The sequence below is a fragment of the Mauremys mutica genome, chromosome 1 (genome assembly GCF_020497125.1).
Source record: "Mauremys mutica isolate MM-2020 ecotype Southern chromosome 1, ASM2049712v1, whole genome shotgun sequence".
Classification (NCBI taxonomy): Eukaryota; Metazoa; Chordata; order Testudines; family Geoemydidae; genus Mauremys; species Mauremys mutica.
This window is the reverse complement of record NC_059072.1, coordinates 158,158,580-158,182,479: the sequence shown is the minus strand read 5'-3', so window position 1 is coordinate 158,182,479 and position 23,900 is coordinate 158,158,580. Positions and strand designations below refer to the sequence as shown.

General features: G+C 46.3%; 1 protein-coding gene across 1 annotated transcript in view; it reads right to left on the bottom strand.

Moving 5' to 3' along the window:
* Positions 1 to 23,900, bottom strand: part of CASQ2 (calsequestrin 2) — a 48,978-nt gene that overhangs the window by 1,596 nt on the left and 23,482 nt on the right. The window contains exons 4-10 of the mRNA XM_044987948.1: positions 22,384 to 22,495; positions 21,541 to 21,614; positions 19,377 to 19,507; positions 12,466 to 12,511; positions 9,260 to 9,314; positions 7,694 to 7,794; positions 7,206 to 7,280 (exon numbers count right to left, since the gene is read on the bottom strand). Coding sequence (XP_044843883.1) covers positions 7,206 to 7,280; positions 7,694 to 7,794; positions 9,260 to 9,314; positions 12,466 to 12,511; positions 19,377 to 19,507; positions 21,541 to 21,614; positions 22,384 to 22,495 — 594 coding nt within the window. The remainder of the gene's footprint in view (positions 1 to 7,205; positions 7,281 to 7,693; positions 7,795 to 9,259; positions 9,315 to 12,465; positions 12,512 to 19,376; positions 19,508 to 21,540; positions 21,615 to 22,383; positions 22,496 to 23,900) is intronic.

Here is a 23,900-nt window from a genome sequence, read left to right as displayed (position 1 = left end):
CTGATCCTTCCACTCTTCTCCTGCCAGCACTCTCTCTGGCCTATCACACAGTCTGGAGGGACACTCTTGGGGTGACATCAGCTCCTGCCATCTGGAAGAGCCTTTTCCTCTAACACCTCTTTGCCTCACTGACTCCACAGTTCATTCCAAATCTGCAGAAAATACTGCCCATCCCCTTGGTCTGTATGTCTTAAACTCTTCTCTCTCTCTCTTTGTTCATATCATTTAAAGCTGAAAACCACTGTGGATTTCTGTCGGTATGAAAGACACTGTACAAAACAAAGTTGTGAAGTAGTGAGAGGAGGCCTGGTCTAGTGGAAGGGGACTCAGGTGACCTGGGCTCTATTCCCTGTATGACCATGGAGTTTCCCTAGCTGTAAAGCTGGGATAATGACACTGTTCGTTCATGCTTTGAAAAGCACTGGAGCAATGAAATCTCCAAAGCAAAGTCTTTCCTTGCCTGAGGGACCTAATTTGCTTGGGGTCCTGAGGTATGTTTTCATAAAATGTTTGGTCACATTTCTGCCTCTAGGGAGGGCTTAGATCCCCAAGTATTTCCTTTATCAAACAGGAAGCTATCAAAAGAGACACAGAGCTTGGTCCTGATGCCCTGCGAGTTGTCCCATTGAATTCAGTGGCACTGTTTGGGTGAATGAGGGCTACTCCTGTGAGTAAAGACGGCTGAATCAGACTCATCGCTTGTGTGGAAAATATAGCGGCAGTATACTGCAATGCACAGTGGCAGGACTTCTACACTGCCACAGTGAGAACAGGCAGTGGGAACCTGGAACAGAATGGTATTTTTATTGGCGGATTTCTAGAGAAGTGATGGGAAGAGAGGGGCTACTCCCTCTGAAGCAGAGGTGAAAGTAAGCCGGTCCGGTCCGGTGTACCAGCAAGAGCTAGTACGCCGTGCTGGACCGCATCGACTTCCACGGCGGGGATTTAAAGGGCTCTGCGGGGAGTCCCAATCCCTTTAAATCCCAGCCCGCAGGTCCAGCGGCCGGGCTGGGGCCGACATTTAAAGGGCCCGGAGCTCCACGGCGGCTGGAGCCTCGGGCCCTTTAGTTCGCCCCAGGGGCTACCAGCCACCTCTGCAGCTGGGAGCCCCCTGGGTGATTTAAAGGCCCTGGCACTCCCAGCCACAGCTGGTGCCCCAGGGCCTTTAAATCTTGAGGGCCCGCGTCTTTTGGTTGAGGCCACACCTTTTCTGGATGAGCCTCCCGCCCCCCGCCCCCCAGACTCCAGCCGTACCGGTAAGTCCCATGAGTTACTTTCACCCCTGCTCTGAAGTCAATGGAAATGTTTCTTTGTATTCACTGAGACTGATTCACCACTGTGTTACTCCATTTTATATCAGTGCATCTCATGAGATTTCAGTGGATTTACATCACTGTCAAACTGGAGCATTGCAGTGCTGAATGAGGCCCAACATTTTTCTTTTCGTATACCACACCAAAATGCACCTTCCTTAAAACTTCTAGATAAATGGAAAACATACTTAGGAGAATGAACTAAAAGTCTTATACACCCTATGGTCAACAATCTAGCCTGTTTACAAAGAAAACTGTAGCAAAGCTATGGTCAAATTATGGGATCCACCTCTTCTGAAAGATCTCTAGATACATAGGCACCGACTTCCCTCCTTTTCCCTGGGTGCTCAACCCCCTTCTTCTGCCCTGGTTCTGCCCCCACTCCACCCCTTCCATGAGGCCCCGCCCCTGCCCTGCCTCTTCCCACCCCTTCCCTGCCCCCATTCCAACTCCTTCCCCAAATCCCTGCCCCAGCCCCGCCTCTTCTCAGGGCCGCCCAGAGTGGGGGGCAAATGGGGCAATTTGCCCTGGGCCCCGCAGGGGCCCTGTGAGTCCTGGCCGAGAATCCCTTCCCTGGCTAGAGGCGACGGTGGTCCGGGTCTTTGGCGGCACTTCAGTGGCAGGCCCTTCACTCGCTTTGGGGTCTTTGGCAATACTTCGGCAGCAGGTCCTTCAGCGCTGCCGAAGATGCGGAGCGAGTGAAGGACCCGTTGCCATCGCCACCGCAGACTCGGAGCGCCGCCCGGTGAGTACAGGCGCCGCAGCGGGTGGCGCCTTTTTTTATGTCCACTCCCCCGCTTTGCCCCAGGCCCCCTGAATCCTCTGGGCGGCCCTGCCTCTTCTCCTGAGCATGCCACATTCCTGCTCCCCCCACCCCAGCACGCCGCCAAACAGCTGTTTGGTGGCAGCCAGGCAGGAAGTTCTGGGAGGTAGGCAGAGGAGCGGGGACATGGCGCTCAGGAGGGGAGGAGGAGGTGGGGCAGGGGGGAGGGGAGCTTGGCTGCCAGTGGGTGCAGAGCACCCACTAATTTTTCCCTGTGGGTGCTCCAGCCCTGGAGCGCCCATGGAGTCAGTGCCTATGTCTCCATAACCTCTGGATAGTAAATATGTTCCAGTGGGTAACCGGCATTCATGACCAATATCTCATTATATGTCATGTTCTTGCTACCAACGGGTCTACTCCCATAAATTTCCATTAGTGTCTATTTAATATAACTTTAAAATTACTTAAAAGGCAAACAACCACTGCAAATTCATTAACAGGACACATCTGGGTGTAGTATCCAGGGCGCTGGATCCAGGGCACTGGGTTCTATTCCTACGTCACCTAGTGGGCAATCTTATGTAAGACATTTCATCTCTCCATGCTTCTGGTTTCCTTCCTTCCCCTGTCTTGTTTATTTAGGCCTGGTCCACAGTAGAAAATGTCCACCCACGCTTGTCTATGCTGAAGCACTACAGCGGCAAAGCTGCAGCGGCACAGCGGGGCCACTGTGGTGCTCTAAGAATAGACAAGCCCTTAGTCTGTAAGCTCTTCAGGGCAGGGTCCGTCCCTTAATATGTATACGTACAGGGCCTAGCAAAACTCAGCCCCAGTTTCTGATCAGGGCCTCTACCCACTGCTTTAATATTGTTAAATGGCTTGGATTAAACCTCATCTAAACTGTTGTGACCTCCACCTCTCATTTAAGGTAGCTCAGAGAAAGATAAACAGCCCCATCTAAGACAAAGGGGTACGCAAGCCCAGTCTGTGATTTGGATTTTGTGGGTAGAGAGCTCCATAAGGGATTGTTTGTGCATGTGTGTGAGCTAGTCTACACTTAAAATGCTTTAGCAGCGCTGCTGCAGTGTTTCAGTGTACACACAACCTATGCTGACAGGAGGGATTCCCCTGTCCGCGTAAATAACCCACCTCCCTGACAGAAAACATGTTCTGTTGACCTAGCTCTGTCTACAGTGGGGGTTAGGTCAGTATAGCTGCGTCTTTCAGGGATGTGGATTTTTCACACCCCCAAGAAACGTAGCTATAGCAATATAAATCCCTGGTGTTGGCCAGGCCTCTGTGAGGGTGGGTGAGTAGGTTCAAAATGAACACAAGCCGAGAGACAACAACAAAAGAGAGAGACAGAAGCAAGACAGAAGTAAAGTGAGAAAGTCAAGCCGACACTGCCTGAAATCACAGTAATGTGGCCCTGAAACAAATCTAAGAGAAAAGCTTTTTGGACACAGAGTTCTGGCTGGAAAGGCAGGCTTGGGGTATGGCTACACCTGAGAGTTGCTGTGCTGGGAGTTACAGCGCTGGTCGTACAGCTGTGTAGGGAAAGCGCTGGTGTGTGGCCACACTCACAGCTACCAGCGCTGCAGTGTGGCCACATTTGCAGCATTTGCAGCGCTGTTGGGAGTGATGCATTATGCGTAGCTATCCCAGCATTCAAGTGGCAGCAACGTGCTTTTCAAAAGAGGGGGATGGGGTGGAGTGTGACAGGGACCGGGGGAGAGAGAGAGAGAGAGTGGATTTTTGGAGCCGACACTGTGTATCAGCTCCCTGCCCTGCAAAATCAGAACATTTTCCCGACCCCTTACTCTTAACTGCAAACAGCCTGCAGACCGGATAAGCAGCTGCTCCAACGGACTCCCTTTCTCCCCTCCACCCCCGCTGTTTCTATCCTCAAGCAAACACTCATCCCCCTGCCTGCCTCATTCACAGCAAGGTAGTGGGTTATCTCATTTGATTGTTCAGTCAGTTACAGATTGATCACAGCAAACAGGAGCTGTGTTTGTTTTTTAGATAAGCAGCTCCCTGAGCCCCGAGTTCACAACAAAACAAAGAGAGGCAGCATAACAAAACAAAGACAGTAATTTAGTTAAAAGCATTCTGGGATATCTCCTAATACCCTGGAGGCCAATAACAGCGCTGGTGTGTGGCCACACTTTACGAGCAGCGCTGTAGCACCAGCGCTGCAATCGTTATACCCCAAGCAGACCCAGGTGTACAGCCAGCGCTGCAGCCAGGGAGTTGCAGCGCTGGATGTGCCCTGCAGGTGTGGACAGTTACTAATTGCAGCGCTGGAAAGCCTCCACCAGCGCTGCAACTCTCAAGTGTAGCCATACCCTTGGAACAGCGAACAAAGAAACCGTCTACTGCTATGTGATTCCTCGTGTGTTCTGAGAAACAGGACTTTGTCCATTCTTTGTAAATAAACAAGGCTGCACCAAAGAAAACATCAGCCCCCATCACCAATTTCTACTTCCATGTGGAACACACACAGGCCCTCAAACTTTGATTAGCCACTTGGGTCAGAAGGGGTAACAATATAAATAATCATAATAGTAAATCAGCCACATCTGGTAAACTGTGTAGCTGCTTGATAACTTCTGACCCAAACTTTGCTGTTTTTCTACATTTCCAACTTTTCCACTGACTCCAGTAGGAGCAGGCCTGCAGTTACTTAATAATACTACTGGTTTGCCCTTCTACAGCATCATCCAGCCAGCCACAGATCTCACAGCACTTGTCAAATAGGAGCAAAGGAAATCTTGGAGTATCCCTCCGACACACATGGGTTTCATTATCCCTGTTGTAGAGAAGAGGAAACTGAAGGGTGAACAGATTTGCTCAAGGTCACAGAGGAAGTAGGTGGCAGAGCCAGGAACAGACCCCAAGGGTTGGACCCTTAGCTGGTATAAATGGTCATAGCCCATTGAAGTCCCTCTCGACTCTCCTCTGAGCTCAAATTAACATTCTGATTTTTTATTAACAAAATTTCAAACACAAAAAGGGTCGTTAAACCCAGACTCCATGTTATGAGTATTTACATAGGTGAGGGACTTCTGATTCCCAAGCTGCTGTGTTTCCAGACAGCTCCTTTTTATGGTTATAAAAGGTTACATTTCACAGAATCCAGCCATGAAAAGAAGCCTGTAAATCTGGAGTATGTCTCAGATGTTCTTGGATAATCTCGACATTTCTGTCAGAATGAGGAAAAAAAATTTTTTTCTCCATTGTCTTGCCATTTGGCATGTTATGTGCATTTTATTTTCCTGACGGTTCCTCATGGTTAGTTGTTGCTTGGAAGCAGGACTGGGTCCCTCACCTGACTGTCAGTACATACATAGGGAGTTTGCAACCCGACATTAGTCCCACACAGGCCTGGTACAACACAATGGAAATAATAGCTTTTTAATGGCAAGATTTACTGCTCATAAAACCCAGGCAGGTAGCACAATGGCAAAGTCTGAGTCACCCAGGGCCTGATCCTGGGATGTGCTGAACACCCTGGACTCCGATGCGAGTTAGGACTCAGCACCTCTCAGCAACTGCACTGGTTACATGAGTATGTTTTGAGTTGATTTGCACTCTCCATGGTAACACAATGGCACGACTTAGAAACAGTTGCCAACCTGGGAGGAAAATTCCATGTGTTTGTGAAGTGCGATAGGACGGGGCTGCTTAGCTTTTGTTTTACTGTGCATGCACGTGACACCGAGTAAGAGCTGAATTATATTCCCCAGATCATGTGCCTGGGTGGGGAGGGACTCAGGGAACCTCCCTCTCTCCTCTGGTCTAGTGAAACCTCCCCAGGGCTAGGCTCGCTGTGGCGCTCGTCACTAGGGACCATGAAGCGGGGATGGCTGGTCAGTGCTGCCGGCAGCACTAGAGGCCCAGGCTGTGTTTCTGGGCAGGGGGAAGCCAGGGCTGTGTCTCTTCTGCGCTGGGATGGCTGCAGGGTGGAAAGTATTGGATACACCTGTTGAACAGGTATGACAAGGGCTTCCCTGCCCTAGGCAGCGAGAAGAATTATGCCTTTCTTCCTCCCCTGCCCCATTGCAGCTCGAGCCATGCAGGAGCCCTCAGTGGTTTTGTGATCGAGCAGCGTTGTGGCTAGAAAAGGGCCTTTGGTTTTAGACTACAGGGGGCATGCAGTTGGGGAGGAACGTCTACACTCACAGTTTGCGTAAGGCCTGGGGGAAAGTGAGGCTTAATTAAATTCCATTAAAAGAAATCAGAGAGACTATGATAGTGTGGTTATTGTCAGACAGGTGTCTATGTAAGAACGGCACCTGCTTATGGACCAGTTCTGCTCCCTGTGCATTAAACCCAGTGCTGTGATCTAAGTACATGAGTTCACCCTCATCTGCTTCACGGTTGTGAAGACTGATAAACATCCACTGACACTATGCTACGCCTGTGATCAAATTCTCCCTCGTGCCACTGAACACAAGGGTCTCACAGTGGGCTGGAAGCCTAGAGGAAGTCCTGATATTCAATATTCTTTCCATGAAGTTCCCACCATTGCCAATTTATATTGCATCCTTCTGGTTTCTTACTGTATTTTTAATCTGTGCAGCTGCTCACTGTTGTCTATTAGTGACCGACTTTCCTCACACAGTCAAACTGTGCCCTTCTGGTTTTACCATGCAACTACCCTCTTCCTTCTTTCAGCCCCTAAGCTATCTTTTGCTGCTCTGTTTCTCTGCTGAGACCTATAGAATTCCATGCAAATAAGACCCCACTGTGAGTGACTGACTAGGGAAGACCCCAGGGGAAGTGATGAAAACCTCATTGTACGAGTCATTTAAAATTAAACTGGATAAAGCACTGGGGAACAGTCTGTGGGGAACAACTGCGCATTGGCCAGAGGTAACCTACAAGTGACTCAGTAGTAGAACTGGGCCCAAACTGAAACTGGATCTGAACATTCCTGCACTTTGAAGTGTTGAAAATCAAGATCTAAAGGTAAATGTTGTGGCTTAACAGGGGTGAAATTCTGGTCCCACTGACGGCAACAGCAAAACTTCTATTAACTTCACTGGGGCCAGGATTTTGCCCTAAGTCTTGTCCTTCTTAGCATCTCAGATTCTTACTGGATTTGCTGTGTTTGTCATACTCACATCTGTGACATTTACCACCCCGATCTGTGGCTTGAATAGGTCAATCTTGAAGATCTTCTCCCAATAGGTGATGAGCTGCAGCAATGGGAGGAAAAAAAGGAAGCTAAGACAAAGGTGTTTAAACAACCATTTCATATGAACACAGCCAGCTGGCTATTGAAGAACAAGCCATCCAGTGATCAGTCTGGTCCTGGAAGTCAGAGATGGGCTGTCTTGTGTGGCAGTGTAAAGTGCTAACCAGTGGGCTGTCCCAAAAGCATCCATCTAATGGTGGAAACACCAGATCCGTTTCTTCTCCAGCACTGTAATGCAGATTTGACTGGGAGGTGTATCCTGGCTGGTTACTTCCCAGTTTGCCATGTTACGTCTCAACTTCTCTTCTCTTCCTATACATTGTGTGTGTGCTCTAGTGGGATGAGTGCACGCACACACACACACACACACACACACACAACAGCCAAGGAGGGAAATGATCCTCCGCCACTCACCAGAGGAAAGTCATCAGGATCGATCCACACAATGCTTAGGTCAGGATTATTAGTGTTCTCCTTGGCGACTTGCTTCAGAATCTCCAGGAACTCAAAGCCATCTGAAATGATATATGTGAACCTCCTAGTCTCTCAAACAAGCACCCCGATACACGCTCCTTGTTTTGTTGCAATGTCCAGGCTAAAGAGGGCATATAAGGCTCCTTTTTATTTAAAAAGTTTAGCTAACCTCTGTTCATTATGATGATGGCTGCTACATGACAATGCTTTGCACTTCTCTAGCAGCCTTCCTCCGAGCATATCAAAACAAATGAAACATCAATTAAGCCTCGTAATCCCTCTGTGAAGTGGGGCATTTGCATTATCCCCATTTTACAGATGGGAAAACTGAGGCACAGAGCGAGTGAAGGGTGGGATTTTCACTAATGCCTGAGTGATTTAGGACCCAAATTCCATTGACTTGTGCCACTAGGAGCACACTTGCATCCACTGCTTGCATCCGAAGAAGTGGGTATTCACCCACGAAAGCTCATGCTGCAAAACGTCTGTTAGTCTATAAGGTGCCACAGGATTCTTTGCTGCTTCTAAGGCACTTTTGAAAATCTCATCCTAAGTGCTTCACCCAAGATCACAAAACAAGTCAGTGGCAGAATTGGGACAAAAACCTAATGATCCTGAATCCTGTTCTCTGCTCACTCAGCTTGTGCAGTAGGACTCTAGGAACTGCCATCTGAAACTAACTAATAGTTCATGCAGAATATTATTTTATTTCCAACAGCTGCCAGAGTCAAAAGCTTCTGAGGAAGATGTAAGCCCCTTATGAATTGCTTGTCTGTGCCACACTGACCAGAGAGAGGGGTAAATTTCTTCCTGACCCCAGCTGGTGACCAATTTAAGCCCTGGATCATGAGGATTGATTTAATCCTTGCAATTTAATCCTAACTGGTGTAGTTGCTGAGGCTATTCTTATTCACTGGCTAAAAGTTCACACAAGCATCCTGACTCCAGATCCCTGTCTCCCTTTTCCCAGTTTGTGTATGGGGTTCTTGGAGGCAGGCCCTGCTGAACTGGTCTGACAGGCTTGCCAACTGCCAGACTGCATTTGCTTTGGAAACTTTCTCATGCCAGGTAAGGTATGGTAATGAAACTGCAAAGCAACAGACACACCTTCCTTCTGGGCAACGCTTCCTTGTGGCTGCACTTGTGAAGGGGAGAGAGACTTCCCTTTAGAATCAGCACAGATCCTGGGGTGCTCAGTGCAGGGATTGGGATTGGTAGGGGATTGGGAGGCGGAGAAGGTGGCTCCAAGATGTGGAGTCAGTTTAACAGAGTGTAAGCTGGTGTAACTCACACACTGTGGGGCTGGGAGGAAGGAGTCTTGCAGGAAAAGCAACTAGCAAGAAGGGGTGAGGAGGTTTAACTCCTTGGGGCTGAGAAGAAGGCCTATGTGGGAGGCTAATACCAGGCGACCATAATTCAAGTCAAAGCTGATCCTAGGTACAATAGATTTCCAGCTAGGTGTGGGGAGAGACAGGAGTTATGTGGGAGTGGGGAAGGGCCTCCTACCCGGGTCGTCTTCTTCGGCGAAGGCCACAATGTGGATTCCATCCAGGTCATCCTCCTGTGAACAAGCAAGCTGTTACTGACTGGTCAGGAGAGAGGAGGAGAGAGCATTGAGAGGCGGAGGGGCAGCTCGAGAGCGGGTTGCTGTTGGAGATGAGGAAAAATGGGGTGCCATGAGGAGAAGTATCTGGATGAGGAAGAGAGGGGCACTGTTAAGAGCGGCTGAGACTGAGTCATGACGTGACGTTAGAGGGTGGGGCTTAGGTGGGGTGGAGATGTGGAGGTGATAGGTACCACAAAGAACAGTTTGGCTGGGGTTGCTGTGGAGTAAGGCACAGCATGGATGGGATCTGCTGTGAAAGATGAGGAGGAGGCCACCACGCCAAGCGATAGGGTTGGAAGCGGGGAGAGAAGGAGGAGGAAGAGAGCACTTTGCAAGGCTTGGACGCAGTTGCTAAGAGGGATAAGGATGCTCCTGTGGGCCTGGCAGTGGTGTAGAGGCATTGTTCCTGTAGAAGGCCTAGTGCCCCATGGGGTGCTGTAGAGAGCCAGCTGAGTACAGGGTCTTTCTACACCAGCTGGAGCCTGATCTATCCAAAATGCTTCCCTCCTGCCAGTGCTCAGTGAGCAGGGCCATGGCCATGCCCCACCCCCCACAGACATGCCCCTTCTGGGCTGGTGAGTAATGCCAATAGCATCAGCTGGTGTCCCTCCTCCTCCAATAATGGGAGCAATGAAGAGGTTCAAATGAGTCTCTGTAAGGGGTAAAGAGCACGAGGTTTTGGAGGGGCATCACTGTGAGTAGTGAGAGGATCAAATGGGGCAGGTGAGAGGTGACGGGGATCAGACGGGTGGGTGAGAGGTGACAGGGATCAGATGGGTGGGTGAGAGGGGAGGGGGCTCAGACCGGGCAGGTGAGAGGGGAGAGGATCAGATGGGGTGGGTGAGCAGTGAGGGGATCAGATGGGGCGGATCAGAGGTGAGGGGATCAGACGGGGTGGGTGAGAGGGGGTCAGATGGGGTGGGTGAGAGGGGAGGGGGCTCAGATGGGTATCTTTGTGAGATCTGACAGACTTAGATGAGGCTGATGTGAGGGGCTTGTGTGATTTGCTCCATGAAAGTTGTAGGGGTGCGGGTAGGGCTTGGCTAATGACATTGGCAAAAGTCAGTGTATCAGCCAGGCTGTTTTTTGTGCACCTGCTATGAAAGTCGTCTTGGAATTATCCCATGATAAAGCCTCAGTTTCTTCATCCTCTGCTGATCCCAGTTTCCATTTCAATTTATTTTAATGCAAGAAAAAATTCCCATCTAAATGCTAATTTCTTTTCCCCTTTGAGCCCAGAGGTGACAAAACCACTATCAAAAACTAAACACAACAACAACAAAATAAAACAAGCTAAAAGATTAACTGGAAAACATTATCTTTAAAAACAAGAGCGGGTGTTGGGCCTGTCCTAGCTTCTTTACGGAATCCTGTTTTCACAGGGACACTTAGGGCAGATTTGCTACAGAAATTAGACCACAAACAGATTGTGTAGCCTGCAGTTTTGTTTTTCCTTTACATTTGCCAGCAAGATCATTGCACAACAGACTAAAAAAAAAAGCTACATCTCCTTCGACAAATGGAGCCAGATTCTGATCTCAGCTGCACTTGTGTAAACCTGGAGTAATTCCAGTGATGTCACTGCGACTATTCTGAATTTACACCTGGGTAACTGAGATCAGAATCTAGCCCCTGATCTCTTGTGTGTAAAAATCTCCTTGCCTTAATGGATCAAAACCCTGTGGTTATTAGCAAACTTTCATGCACTGATAATCTATGCTTTTTTCAAGACTATATTATGACATATTTAATATTAAATCAAAATCACTATGGGTGAAATCCTGGTCCCACTGAAGTCAATGGTAAAACAAAATGACCATTAACATCACTGGAGCCAGGATTTAACCCAATATATCAAAACCATATTTAAAAAATAAATGAAAACCCTGGGTCCAACAAGACATAAAGACTAAACGACTCAGTCTTCAAGGTTTTGTTGCATCATTTCTTTCCTTATTGTCCCAAGGACTAATCCTGCAATCAATTCTTTTGAAAATCAGGCCCAAGGTGACTCAAATTGGGCAGCCAAGCAGACATTGTTAAAATGTTGGCCCTGAGCTCTTTGGAGAAACAATTGTATCTTCTTCAATGTCTGTAAAACACCATAGGTGGCAACACGATGAATGAATAATATTGAAGTGAATTTGTCAGAATGCTGGACTCAATTGGAGCTCCTGACTGGCTTTTAATGTCACACCCATGTCTATTAGAGCTGAGTCATTTGCAGCAAATAACTCATTCTATGAATGTCACCACTTTCCTCCTGTTCACAGAACACAGAATTCTTGTCTATGTTCTTACAGTTCAAATTTCTGGTGAATTTCTTCAGAATCTTTTAACTGCAGTTCATTCAAACTGTGGCTCTTACAATCAATTTGTTCTGTAACTCATGTGACTAACCTAACAATCCCAGCCTGAATTTCGAATTGGATATCTATTGTAACATTCACAATTCATGCTGTGTAAGTTCCATAAGTCATCCAGAAACAATACTACATGGCTGATCTATCTAATCAGCCCTGTGAACACTACAGGAGAATAGATGATTCCTTACTCAAGGTTGTTGAATATGAGTATATTGTAGTCACCATTATAGGCTCAATAAGAGTTACATCTTGAACCAGCTAGAGTGGTTACTTAACACTGAACTGAGAATATCTTCTCCTCTGCTGTACTCTAGACCCAGCTGTTCCAAGAAGCAATTATTTAAGGTGCTGGGAAATTGCTTCTTTAAATCTTGACCCAGAGTGCCATTTGACCAGTTTACGCGAGGAGATGAATTGTTATAGTTATTATGGTTTGATTTTCCTCAGCACTGTGCTGTCAACGCCATTATCCCTGATTCTGGCCCCGATTCAGCAGTCTATCTCCAAACAGCAAACACTTAAGCATGTGATTTAAATGTACACTGGAAGCTATGGATGAAGCTTTCCCTGCTGCATAATCATCGAATATGCTCGTAAAGCTGCAGAGGCTTTGGGGGATAATGCTGCTGTCTAATCATCACATCTTGGAGCTATTCTGTAGCAATTCACGAGCCAGAGCAGATTTGTTTCTCATTCAAAGATTTCGGGGGACTAAAGGCTTCCCTCGCTTGCATGCTTACCCAGGTCTCAAACATGTCTTCTGGACGCAGCTTCCTTAGGGTGGCTCTGAAAATAAGAAAAACACCTTCTCAGGATGCAGGCAGGTTATTCACATTGCTGGTGTGAATGGAAAAAGCAATCATGGAGCAGATACCTACCAGTGGGATTCACCTCTCTAAGCCCCTTCTGGGTGTGGACAGAAGGGTCAAATTCTGCTCTCATTTCATAGATGCCAAGGCCAGAAGGGACTGTTGTGACCATCTAGTCTGACGTCCTGTATAACACAGGCCATAGACAGAACAAGGAGTAATGGTCTCAAGTTGCAGAGGGGGAGGTTTAGGTTGGACATTAGGAAAAACTTTTTCACTAGTAGGGTGGTGAAGAACTGGAATGGGTTACCTAGGGAGGTGGTGGAATCTCCTTCCTTAGAGGTTTTTAAGGTCAGGCTTGACAAAGCCCTGGCTGGGATGATTTAGTTGGGTTTGGTCCTGCTTTGAGCAGAGGGTTGGACTAGATGACCTCCTGAGGTCCCTTCCAACCCTGAGATTCTATGATTCTATAGAACTGCCCCAAAATGATACCCAGAGCAGATCTTTTAGAAAAATATCCAATCTTGATTTAAAAATTGTCAGTGATGGAGAATCCACCATGACCCTTGGTGAATTGTTCCAATGGTTAATTACCCTCACTGTTAAAAAATTATGCCCTATTACCAGTCTGAATTTGTCTAGCTTCAGCTTCATATTATTCCCTTCTCTGCCAGATTGATGGGCCCATTATTAAATATTTGTTCCCCATGTAGATACTTAAAGTCTACAATCAAATCACCTCTTAACCTTCTCTTTGTTAAGCTAAACAGATTGATCTCCCGGAGTCTATTGCTATCAGGCATGTTTGTTGATACTTTAATCATTCTTATGGCTCTTCTCTGAACCCTCTCTAATCTGTCAACATCCTTCTTGAATTGCAGGCACCAGAACTGTTTTGGGAACTGGTTACATCAATGTCAAATACAGAGATGAAATAACTCGAGATTCCTGTTTCTGCATCCAAGGATCACATTAGCTCTTTTGGCCACCGTGCCGCACTAGGAACTCATGTTCAGCTGACTTTCCACCATGAACCCCAAATTCTCTTCAGAGTCCCCACTTCCCAGGATAGACTCCCCCATCCTGTACATGTGGCCTACATTCTTTTCCCTAAATGAATACATTTATACTGAACCATATTAAAACACATATTGTTTGCTTGAGCCCAGTTTACCAAGCGATCCAGATCGTTCTATCTCAGTGACCTGTCCTCTTCATTATTTATCACTCCCCCAATTTTTGTGTCATCTGCACACTTTATTAGTGATGAGTTTATATTTTCTTCCGAGGGGGTTAATAAATATGTCAAATAGTGTAGCACCAAGAACCAATCCCTCAGGACCTCACTGGAAACACCCATTTGATGATTCCCTGTTCACAATTACATTTTTAGAACTATCAGTTAGCCAGCTTTTAATCCATTTAATGTGTGCCATGTTAATTTAATATGTTTCTAATTTTTTAATAAAAATGTCATGTGGTATCAAGGCAAACACCTTACAGAAGTCTAAGTATATTACATCAACTCTATTACCTTTATTATCCAAACTTGTAATCTCATCACCATTATACTGGTACAACTCTGTTGTCACACCCTACTGGAGACACTTTGGAGATATGGTTCCAAACACCATGGGTTGTCCCGTTTGTGTGTAAATGGCAGCATAATGTGGCCCATCAGCTTTTTTGAGAAGACAAGGTATAGTTCTACAACAATCCAGGGCCATTTACACTCACACTTCCCAATTGAGCCACAATCTCCCATCACTTCTGCTGGTTTTACCTCAGTGTAACTCAACTGAATTCCATGGAGTTACTCCAGATTTACAGAAGAATTAGGACCTATGGGTTTTTTGTGAATAATTGAGAGCAGAATTTGACCGAATATATCTACAGTAGAAATAGAGGAACCCCCAAAGGACTGGGAGGTTAGATTCAAATAAACACCCTAAATTTTGGATGCTTATTCAAAATGTCTGAACTGCTTGGGGCTGTAAAAGAACTGGAGATCCTGAGAGCGCAAACGCCCTAATGAGAAGTCAGGTACATCAATCAAGGTTAAAAATACCTTTCAGTCAATGTTGCTAAGCTGATTTACAGCAGCTGAGGATCTGGCCCCATACAAATAGTCTCTCTGATGGAATTTGGACACTAACCACTCAGAAGTAGGAAGCACAGAGACATGAAAGTGGGTATGGTCTAGTGGTTAAAGCAGAGTGACCACATTCTGTTTTCAGTTAAATGGATGTAAACATCCAAAGAAACGTCTCTGTACTTAGTAGAATTACTACATAATTTACACTGGTGCAATTGGGAGCAGAATTCGGTCCGGTCTGGAAACCGACAGTCACATCTCCTGGCTTCCATTCCCAGCTCTGCACTAATCTGCTGGTGAAAGAAAAAGAAAAGAAAAAGAAAGAAAAGAAAAAAGAAAGAAAGAAAGAATGGTGATCTTGGGCAAGTCTCATCACTGCTTGATAGACCAGTTTCCTGAGCCATGCACTGGAGATCATACTGTCCTGCTATAGCACACAGGTGTATTGTGAAGCTGAATTTATGAACCTTTATAAAGCCTTTGTATTTGGAGTTGAAGAATCAGGGTTCTAATTATGACTCCCTCATGTGTGTGTGGGATTAGGCTAAGAATTATATACTCATACAATCGTAAGATTGGAAGGGACCTCAAGAGGCCATCTAATCCAGTCCCCTGCACTCATGGCAGGACTAAGTATTATCTAGACTATCCCTAACAGGTGTTCTTTAAAATCTCCTATGATGGAGATTCCACAACCTCCCTAGGCAATTTATTCCAGTGCTTAACCACTCTGACAGTTAGGAAGTTTTTCCTAATGTTCAACCTAAACCTTCCTTGCTGCAATTTAAGCCCATTGCTTCTTGTCCTATCCTCAGAGGTTAAGGGGAATAATTTTTCTCCCTCTTCCTTATACCAACCTTTTATGTACTTGAACACTGTTATGTCCCCTCTCAGTCTTCTCTTCTCCTGACTAAACAAACCCAGTTTTTTCAATCTTCCCTCATAAATTATGTTTTCTAGACCTTTAATCATTTTTGTTGCTCTTCTCTGGACCTTCTCCAATTTGTCCACATCTTTCCTGAAATGTGGCACCCAGAACTGGACACAATACTCCAGTTGAGGGCTAATCAGCACGGAGTGGAGTGGAATAATTACTTCTTGTGTCTTGCTAACAACACTCTTGCTAATACATTTCAGAATGATGTTTGCTTTTTTCGCAACAGAGTTACACTGTTGACTCATATTAAGCTTGTGATCCATTATGACCCACCAGATCCCTTTCTGCAGTACTCCTTCCTAGGCAGTCATTTCCCATTTTGTATCTGCAACTGATTGTTCCTTCTTAAGTGGAGTACTTTGCATTCGTCCTTATTGAATTTTATCCAATTCATCACCATTTCTCCAGTTTGTCCAGATCATTCTGTATTTTAATCCTATCCTCCAAAGCACTTGCAACCGCTCCCAGCTTGGTATAGTCTGCAAACTTGATAAGTGTACTCTCTATGCCATTGTTTAAATCACTGATGAAGACATTGAACAGACCTGGACCCAGAACTGATCCCTGTGGGACCCCACTCGTTATGCCCTTCCATCATGATTGTGAAACACTGATAACTACTTTCTGGAAATGGTTTTCCAACCAATTATGCACCCGCCTTATAGTATCTCCATCTAGGTTGTATTTCCCTAGTTTGTTTATGAGAAGGGCATGCAAGACAGACTCAAAATCCTTACTTAAATCAAGCTATACCACATCTACTGCTTCCCCCTATCCACAAGGCTTGTTACCCTGTTTAAGAAAGCTATTACTCATAGACACATAGACTTTAAGGTCAGAAGGGACCTTTATGATCATCTAGTCTGACCTCCTCCACAATGCAGGCCACAGAATCTCACCCACCCACTCCTGTAACAAACCCCTAACTTATGTCTGAGTTATTGAAGTCCTCAAACCGTGGTTTGACATGATTTGTTTTTGACAAATCCATGCTGACAGTTATTTATCACCTTATTATCTTCTAGGTGTTTGCAAATTGATTGCTTAATTATTTGCTCCACTATCTTTCCAGGATGGTACTGACTGGTCTGTAATTCCCCAGATTGCCCTTATTTCCCTTTTTATAGATGGGTATTATATTTGCCCTTTTCCAATCCTTTGGAATCTCTCTTGTCCTCCATGACTTTTCGAAGATAATTGCTAATGGCTCAGATACCTTCTCAGTCAGCTACTTGAGTATTCTAGGATGCATTTCATCAGGACCTGGAGACTTGAAGACATCTAACTATGCCTGTTGCCTGCAGCACATGGATTCACTACAGACTCTCTCTGCTACTCCTTTCCCACTCTTCTTTTGGGGTTTGAACCTCCACATCCCTGTTTCCTAGCCCACTTTCTCCTTTCTCTCACTGCTGGGCTGAAATCACAGCAGCATGCTCAGGGGTGGTGGCGAAGTTGTGATTCACCAACTCTTCACCACAGGGTGGAGTGTGTACCTAGTGAAAATGTGCTGCAAGGTGGAGGAAAGCCCTTGAAGAGTCATTATAGCACATGAGAGGGAGTGGTTGCTTCTGTACATTTGACAGCTTTCTACAATGCCATGGCACCAATACAAAACAGTGATTCCATAACCTGGCTAGTTCCCGAGTGGAGAACTCCAGACAACAAAATGTCTGAGGGACTTGTAGATGTCAGGTAGGAGGCAATAGTGTAACTCGTTCTTTCTGCATAAATATGCTGTCCTCCCACATGACCCCTCTATCCATTGCCACACTCCCTTTCTGAGCTCTGTGCAACCTGCCTCTCTGTTGCCCATTGCTGACTTGACCACTGAGAAACGAGTGAATGGCAGGTGGGTTGGATAGGAGACATGCATAGGTGTTGAGCAGGGAAATGGCAGGAACATACAGGAGGCAGTAGCTGGGAGATGTGGGGAACCAGCAAAAAGGGAGAAGAGGCCAGGTTAGGGTACTTCTGAGGGGTTGAGAGATGGCAAGCTGGGAGGAGTTAGAAATGAATCTTCAGCTGGGAGGGGGTTGTACTCCATCTGTTGGTGAGGAAGTGAGATACTCCTCATCAGTTGTCTAAAGAGCTCAACTGCTGACTCAGCTTCATGTTCCATACAGACCTGGTCATTTCCATTTCCAGCTAAATGCACCTCCCGGTTTTGGCTTATGTAACTGTATGGCCCAGGTCCAGAAGCAGGACAGGAAGAGCTTGTCTGTTGAGAGGGGCTCAAAATGAGCTTCCAGGAACATGTAACTAGGACCTGAAGATTTTCCTCGACACAATAGGCTCTTAATGGGCTGGATTTTCATAGATATATGATTTCATTAAACCCTTTTTACCTCCCCCCACCCCAACCCCCGATCCTGGGTGCAAATGGCGTCAGTTGTCCCCTGCCTCCCACCAAACCTCCGCATCATCTTGCAATCTGTGAGGCTCAGAGATTTTCCTTTGCCTTTTCATTGCTGATGGTTAACAGCAGATGGAGAACCTCAGGGCCTGGCGTTTGGCTGAGTGTTTAATCAGCCTCCTGTTCCTGCTGTTTGATGGAAAGAATGTGTTGAAAAAGACAGGAAGAGCTGAGGTCAAAGCTTCCCATATCAGTCCAAGAAGAGCAGGACACCGATGATGGGGATGAGCATACCTGATGGACAGGAGCTCCCCTCAACATTCCAGAGGAAAGTGAAACCATCCCTGAGTTCTTTGCCCACAGATCCAGGGGAAATTCCCTCCTGACTCTAAACCTCACAATGAGTTTAACCACATGTGCGTGAGCAAAAATCACCAATCTAATCCCATTTATGACCCATGAGATGTTGGTGACCATGTTTTCCTTGAATCCTTTCTTGATCCTTGATAGCCTATCGGATTAATGTGGCTATGTATAACTATTGGGAAAAGCAATTTATATGTGCGGTGTGATGCCCTGTCTGAACTCCATTGTACTTTATTTTTAAAGGTGCATATTCACCTTGCCCCGCAGGCAGGTGCAGACATAGATTTAACCCCCAAGATATGAATAACCTCATTTGTTATGTCCAGAATCTTGGGCTACCAATTTTTTTTTTTATTATTCCTAGTCAAATATAAAGCTGGTTTGGAGCATCCACAATTTGCATTGACGTGAGTGGAAACGTCTCCAGACCAGGCCCAGTATAACCACATATGAAGTAGCTTTCTTCATCAGCCCACTCAGACCAAGCACACAGTACAGTATTGTTCCTCTTATGCCACCTCAAATAATGCACTGTGGTCTTAGCTCAGTGCACGTGCTGATGGGTCATTTCTAACATCAGGAGCAGAAGATAGTCGGGGTGGGGTGGGGTTGGACTACATTTAGTGCTGCCTTGACAGCCCTGGAGAACGAGGCCTTCTATTTCTCCACAAAGGAAGGAACTGCATGGGCAGTGCATGCTTTCCACACTCTGCTATCAGTGTGTCTCAATCTGGACCTAGAGCAGTGGTTCTCAGCCTATTTACCATTGTGGGCTGCATAGCCAGGTCTATGTGTTATGTGGGCCATGATCCACACAATATATATATTACCTGTACATCTACATAGGCCGCAGCTGCATGGGTTGCGGTTGAGAACCACTGACCTAGAGGGACCACCTGAACACTAGGAATTAGGCACAGTCTCACAAAATTAATGTCACATAGGCCACTGGACAGCTAACAGATGGTAGTAACCTTCACTTACTATTGAGATGGTTTGGACTGGCACCAGCAACCCTGACGTGATAGGCTTCCTAGGCAAGTCCCAACTGCCTGAGTCACCCAGTCCCTGAACAGCAGGCTATGTACCTTTTGTGCTCCTTCACAAACTCAACCAGCTCCTCTTCCGTGTAAGGCTTGTCAGGGACATGAACAGGCTCATCCATGAATGGCTCGTAGAAATCCACCTCATTCAGCTTCAGAGCTAGTTTCTTTGCAACCTGTGGCAATCACCAAAGTTACAAGTGAATAGGTCTGACGTACCCACCGGGGTTAGCAAATGTCTTCCCTATAGCGGAGGAGTGGTGAGTGTGGTGTCCTCTGAGCACACCTTGTAATGGGCCTCTGTCACACACATAGCCCAATCCTTCCCTTGTCAATACTGCTTTCTACAGTAATGGCCTCAAACACTGTGTCAGAACTGGGCCCACATATCTCACCCTTTGGTTTTCAAATCCAAACCAGAATCTGCATCTGAATTGCAGAAATGGCCTTTATCCTTATAATAGGGACAAATTAAAACCTGGAGTGATCAAAATCCTGATCTGGAACCAAATTTTAGATATGGGACCATCTCTAGATCTTAGAAGCACTATCACAAGCTGTTGCGTTTGCAGTGATGCGTACTGAACAGGTTTTTGAGAAGCAGAATGTTCATTTGTGTTTTATAACCCTTTTCCCTTCCACACTTCTCTAAGTGTTGTACAACCTTCAATTTCTCCAAACACCCACTGGGAGGCAGGTAATTTAATTATTACTATCTTTATTTTGCAGATGGAGACCTGCTGCACATAGAGATGAAGACATTTGCCTAAAATTTCATAGTGACTCATATGCTGAGTTGCAGACAGAACATAGTAATCCTGATTCCCAGGTCTGTCTCTAGAGACTGCACTATCCATGAGGAGGCAAAATTTCCATGTGCTTCTCATCCTCTAGCTGGTAAATATTCCCCTTCTTGGGGTGGGCCTCTCCACAGCTGAGTCTGTTTTACCCGCCAGCTTACTGTGTAACACTTACTGCACCTTCTTGTCTAATATTGCTCCCCATGTGTGAGGCTATTCACAGTTGCTCCAGAGTCCTGTATTATCCCTCGTCTGCCCCAGCCCATTAACTTGCTTCCCCTTTCAGCTCTTGTCCCTTTCCAAGCCTATTGCCTTCTGTCCCCGTCCCTCCTTCAGTCCTCACTCTGCCCCTATCTCCCTTCATCCCTTGTTATGCTAGTCTGCCCCTGTACCACAGCCTGTTCCTGCTAGAGAGGCACCGGGGCACGAATGATCCCACTCACCCACCTTCTGCTCCCTGTGACCAATGGATCCTCACTGGCTGGGAGAGGAGGAGGAGAGACAATCACCCTGTCCTCAGTGACAGCCTCAAGGTGACCCCGGGAAATGCCACTTGGTCCCTGCAGCCCTGCTGAATGGGGAAGATCATTTCAGCAGGGCTAAGGAAATGCATGACAGCGTAGGAGGGCCAGAGACATGTGTCATGTCCAATGTATGACACTTGGCGGTGCTGAACAGAGGGAAATGGGGGTGTGGGTGCAAAGCCCCCACGTTTGCTGCCCCAGTCACCCCAGGATACTGCTGTGTGCAAGTCTGGAGTAGAAATTACTGGAGAATCAGGATGGTCTACTTTTTTCACATACACTAGAATTAACCCCCGAATTATAGCTAAAGTGTTCACTTTACACATGCAGCCCAGAATCAAACGCACCCCCCCCCCCCCCGGTGAGCAGGTTACACTTGTTTTATACACTCACCGAATGCCAACTGGTTCAAGCTACATGACGTCACAGCTGTTTTCTGACTAATTGACACCTGATGTATACTGTACACTGCTGAATTTAGGTCAGAGACTTCTAGCAGAATTGTCTCTTTGGGACAAATTCATCCCTGGTCTAACCCCACTGAAGCCAACAGTCTCTGGAACCTGGTGCTTTGTGTTTAGACAATGACCTAGATCAGAGCGGTCACTGCTTTGTTTGGCTGGGGATAGAAGCCCCTCTTGTTTTCCAGTAAGAAGAGAATTTTCTTTGCCAAGGCCGAGTAATGCATCAGGGCTCAGGACGGAATTTAGAGTCAGGTTCTCAAAACCCTGACTGAAAACTCTCGATCTGCTGAGCTTTGGGAAAGTCCTGATCTTAACTTCACTGATTTCAGTCATTGTTGATGACACTAAGTTGAATGCACTCTGGCTGTGCAGAAAGGAGACTGCACACACACACCTCAGGAGGGTGTTTCCGGATGCTTACCCCTTTGTCAAAGGTGGCAAAGAATTTGATGGATGGTTGGAAGTGCTCTGCTGCCTCTTCAAATGCCTTGTAATCTGAAAGGAGAAAAGACAGAAAAGGGCATTAAAGAAAAGATTCCAAAGGTATCTGACCAAACTGCTCTACACAAACCCAGTGGACCTTGTCAGTCAGGACCCTGAGGACTCAAGTTAATATGCAGCAGGGAAGGGAGGTCTTTCTTATAGCTAAGGAATAGGCCTTGAGGTCAGGAAACTGGGGTCTATTCCTGGCTCAGCTGCTCTGTGGCCTTACCCAAATCAATTGACCTCTCTGTGCCTCAGTTTCTCCATCAATAAAATGGGGATAATGGTGCTTACCCACCCCTCAGGCAGGTTGTGAGGCTAAGGCCATTGCTGTTTGTGAGGCATTTTGAGATCCTTGGGCAGAAGAAGCTAGGGCAATGCAAAGTTTTGCTATTATAACATGTTGCAGATAATAACAGTACTGAGCCTTTTTAATCTTTATTGGACTTACAAACAAGAACTATTGGGTGCTGATTTATAGTTTGTATAAATGTTTGCAGGTTCCCAAGGTATCTTTGTAGAAAGGTAGCCCATGGAAACTACAGATCCCAGCAGGCAATGCTTTTGCTGTACAGTTTTTTGCTGTTTTATTTAACATGTGAATATGCTCAAACAAAGAGAGCAGATCAAAATTTCCAAGTGCTCTCAGCCCACCTCCACCTGTTGGCAGAGATTTTGGCCCTCTTTGACACACCCTCCCCGCTTCAGATCCCTGATCAGGAATCCCCCACCTTGTTCCTAGAGCCCAACCAGACTAGAGCAAGGAACAGGTCAATCTCACGTTCAGAGTCTTCTCCTTTGAAGTAGCCAATGAGTTTGATCTCGTCCTCAATGCGGTCGAAGGCCTGTAGCTCCAGCTTGCTGTTGATGATTTCCACTGGGTCCTCCAGCAACTGCCATGACAAATGTATTTGATAAGCAATCCTACTTGTGCAGCACCAGCCTTCTACAGGCTACTTTTACAGAGGGCCTAAAGGGGAGGTCTTAGCTTGCTTCCCTGCTGCCAGAAGCCTTACCCAACCCCCATGGCAGATTCCCAACCCAGCCCTGAGGCAAGGAACCCGCAGAGTCGAGTTGGCTGAGAGCACCCTCAAAGGGAGCTGTCAGTAAGGAAGGCTGGACCAGGGAAGTGAATGGTTGACAGAGAGGAGGTGGACAGGGAGAATTTGGGACCTGGCCACAGGATGGGGCATCTCCAGGGGGTTTATATGAGGGTCAGATAGGTGGGTGAGGAATAGGTCTGCTGCGGGAAGACAGAAGAAGCAATCAGCAGCCAAAGGATCACAGAGAACCTGGTAGGGTGGGGGAATGAGTGTTAGGAGGCAGGATGGTGGGTGTCTTGAGTTGGAGGGGTTGGGGGGAATGAGTGATCAGCAGCTGAGAGAGGCTGGAGGGGTGGTTGGGAGAGTAGCTGCTGATGAGGTTGAGTGTTGACACTTAAGATAGGCCAAGAAAGATTTTAAGGTTTGCCTGGGAGCAAGACTCCCACAGTGCTTTGCAGTTAAGATAACGATATCTAACAAAGACTGGAATTTTACTGTGCAGTAACCCTTCACTTATTTTGAATGCTATTTTTAAGATCTATTCTTACAGTGTGCTGGCCGCAAGATGTGTAACGGATGAAATTATCCAAAAAAGGGCACATTCACTGACTAGCCACCAGGTGATGATACAGTTGGAAAGTTGCAATGGAACAGGGAACCTGGGAAATAAGGTAAGGAGATGTATATACCAGAAAGAGGAATTAGATAAAGACCAGAGTGACACACAATAAAGGTAACAAGGGTGTGATTGCTCCTAAATCAGAGTGGAAGTAAGATCATTGGCAGACTGGATGTCAGCTGTTAGAAAGTACAGGGAAGGTCTTCCACAGCTATTGGTAATTGTATGCCTCCCTGTGTATATACTGTTTTTCTTAACTGTTTGATTAATAAATACAATCAAAGCTGACTTATCAGAGGTCTGTTATTATTAAACTAATCTGAACTGGAGAGAACACGTGTCACTAAATATATAATCACAGTTAAAATTCCTACCAATCATTGGTTATTGATTAGTGACAAACTATTGATTATTGATTATCAACATGAGGTTATTTGAATTCCTTTAGTGCAAATGGTTGAGGCTAAAGGGGGAAGACATTATAAACAAATAAATGATGCTGGATGACAATGTAATTTCAAAGGCAAGTCAGAGACACTACCAGAGACTTCTGGAAAGTTTGGATCTGGATCTGAATTTTATGGCTGACCCTATCTGTGCAATGTGTTATATCAAACCAAGTTCTGAGGGAAGGAG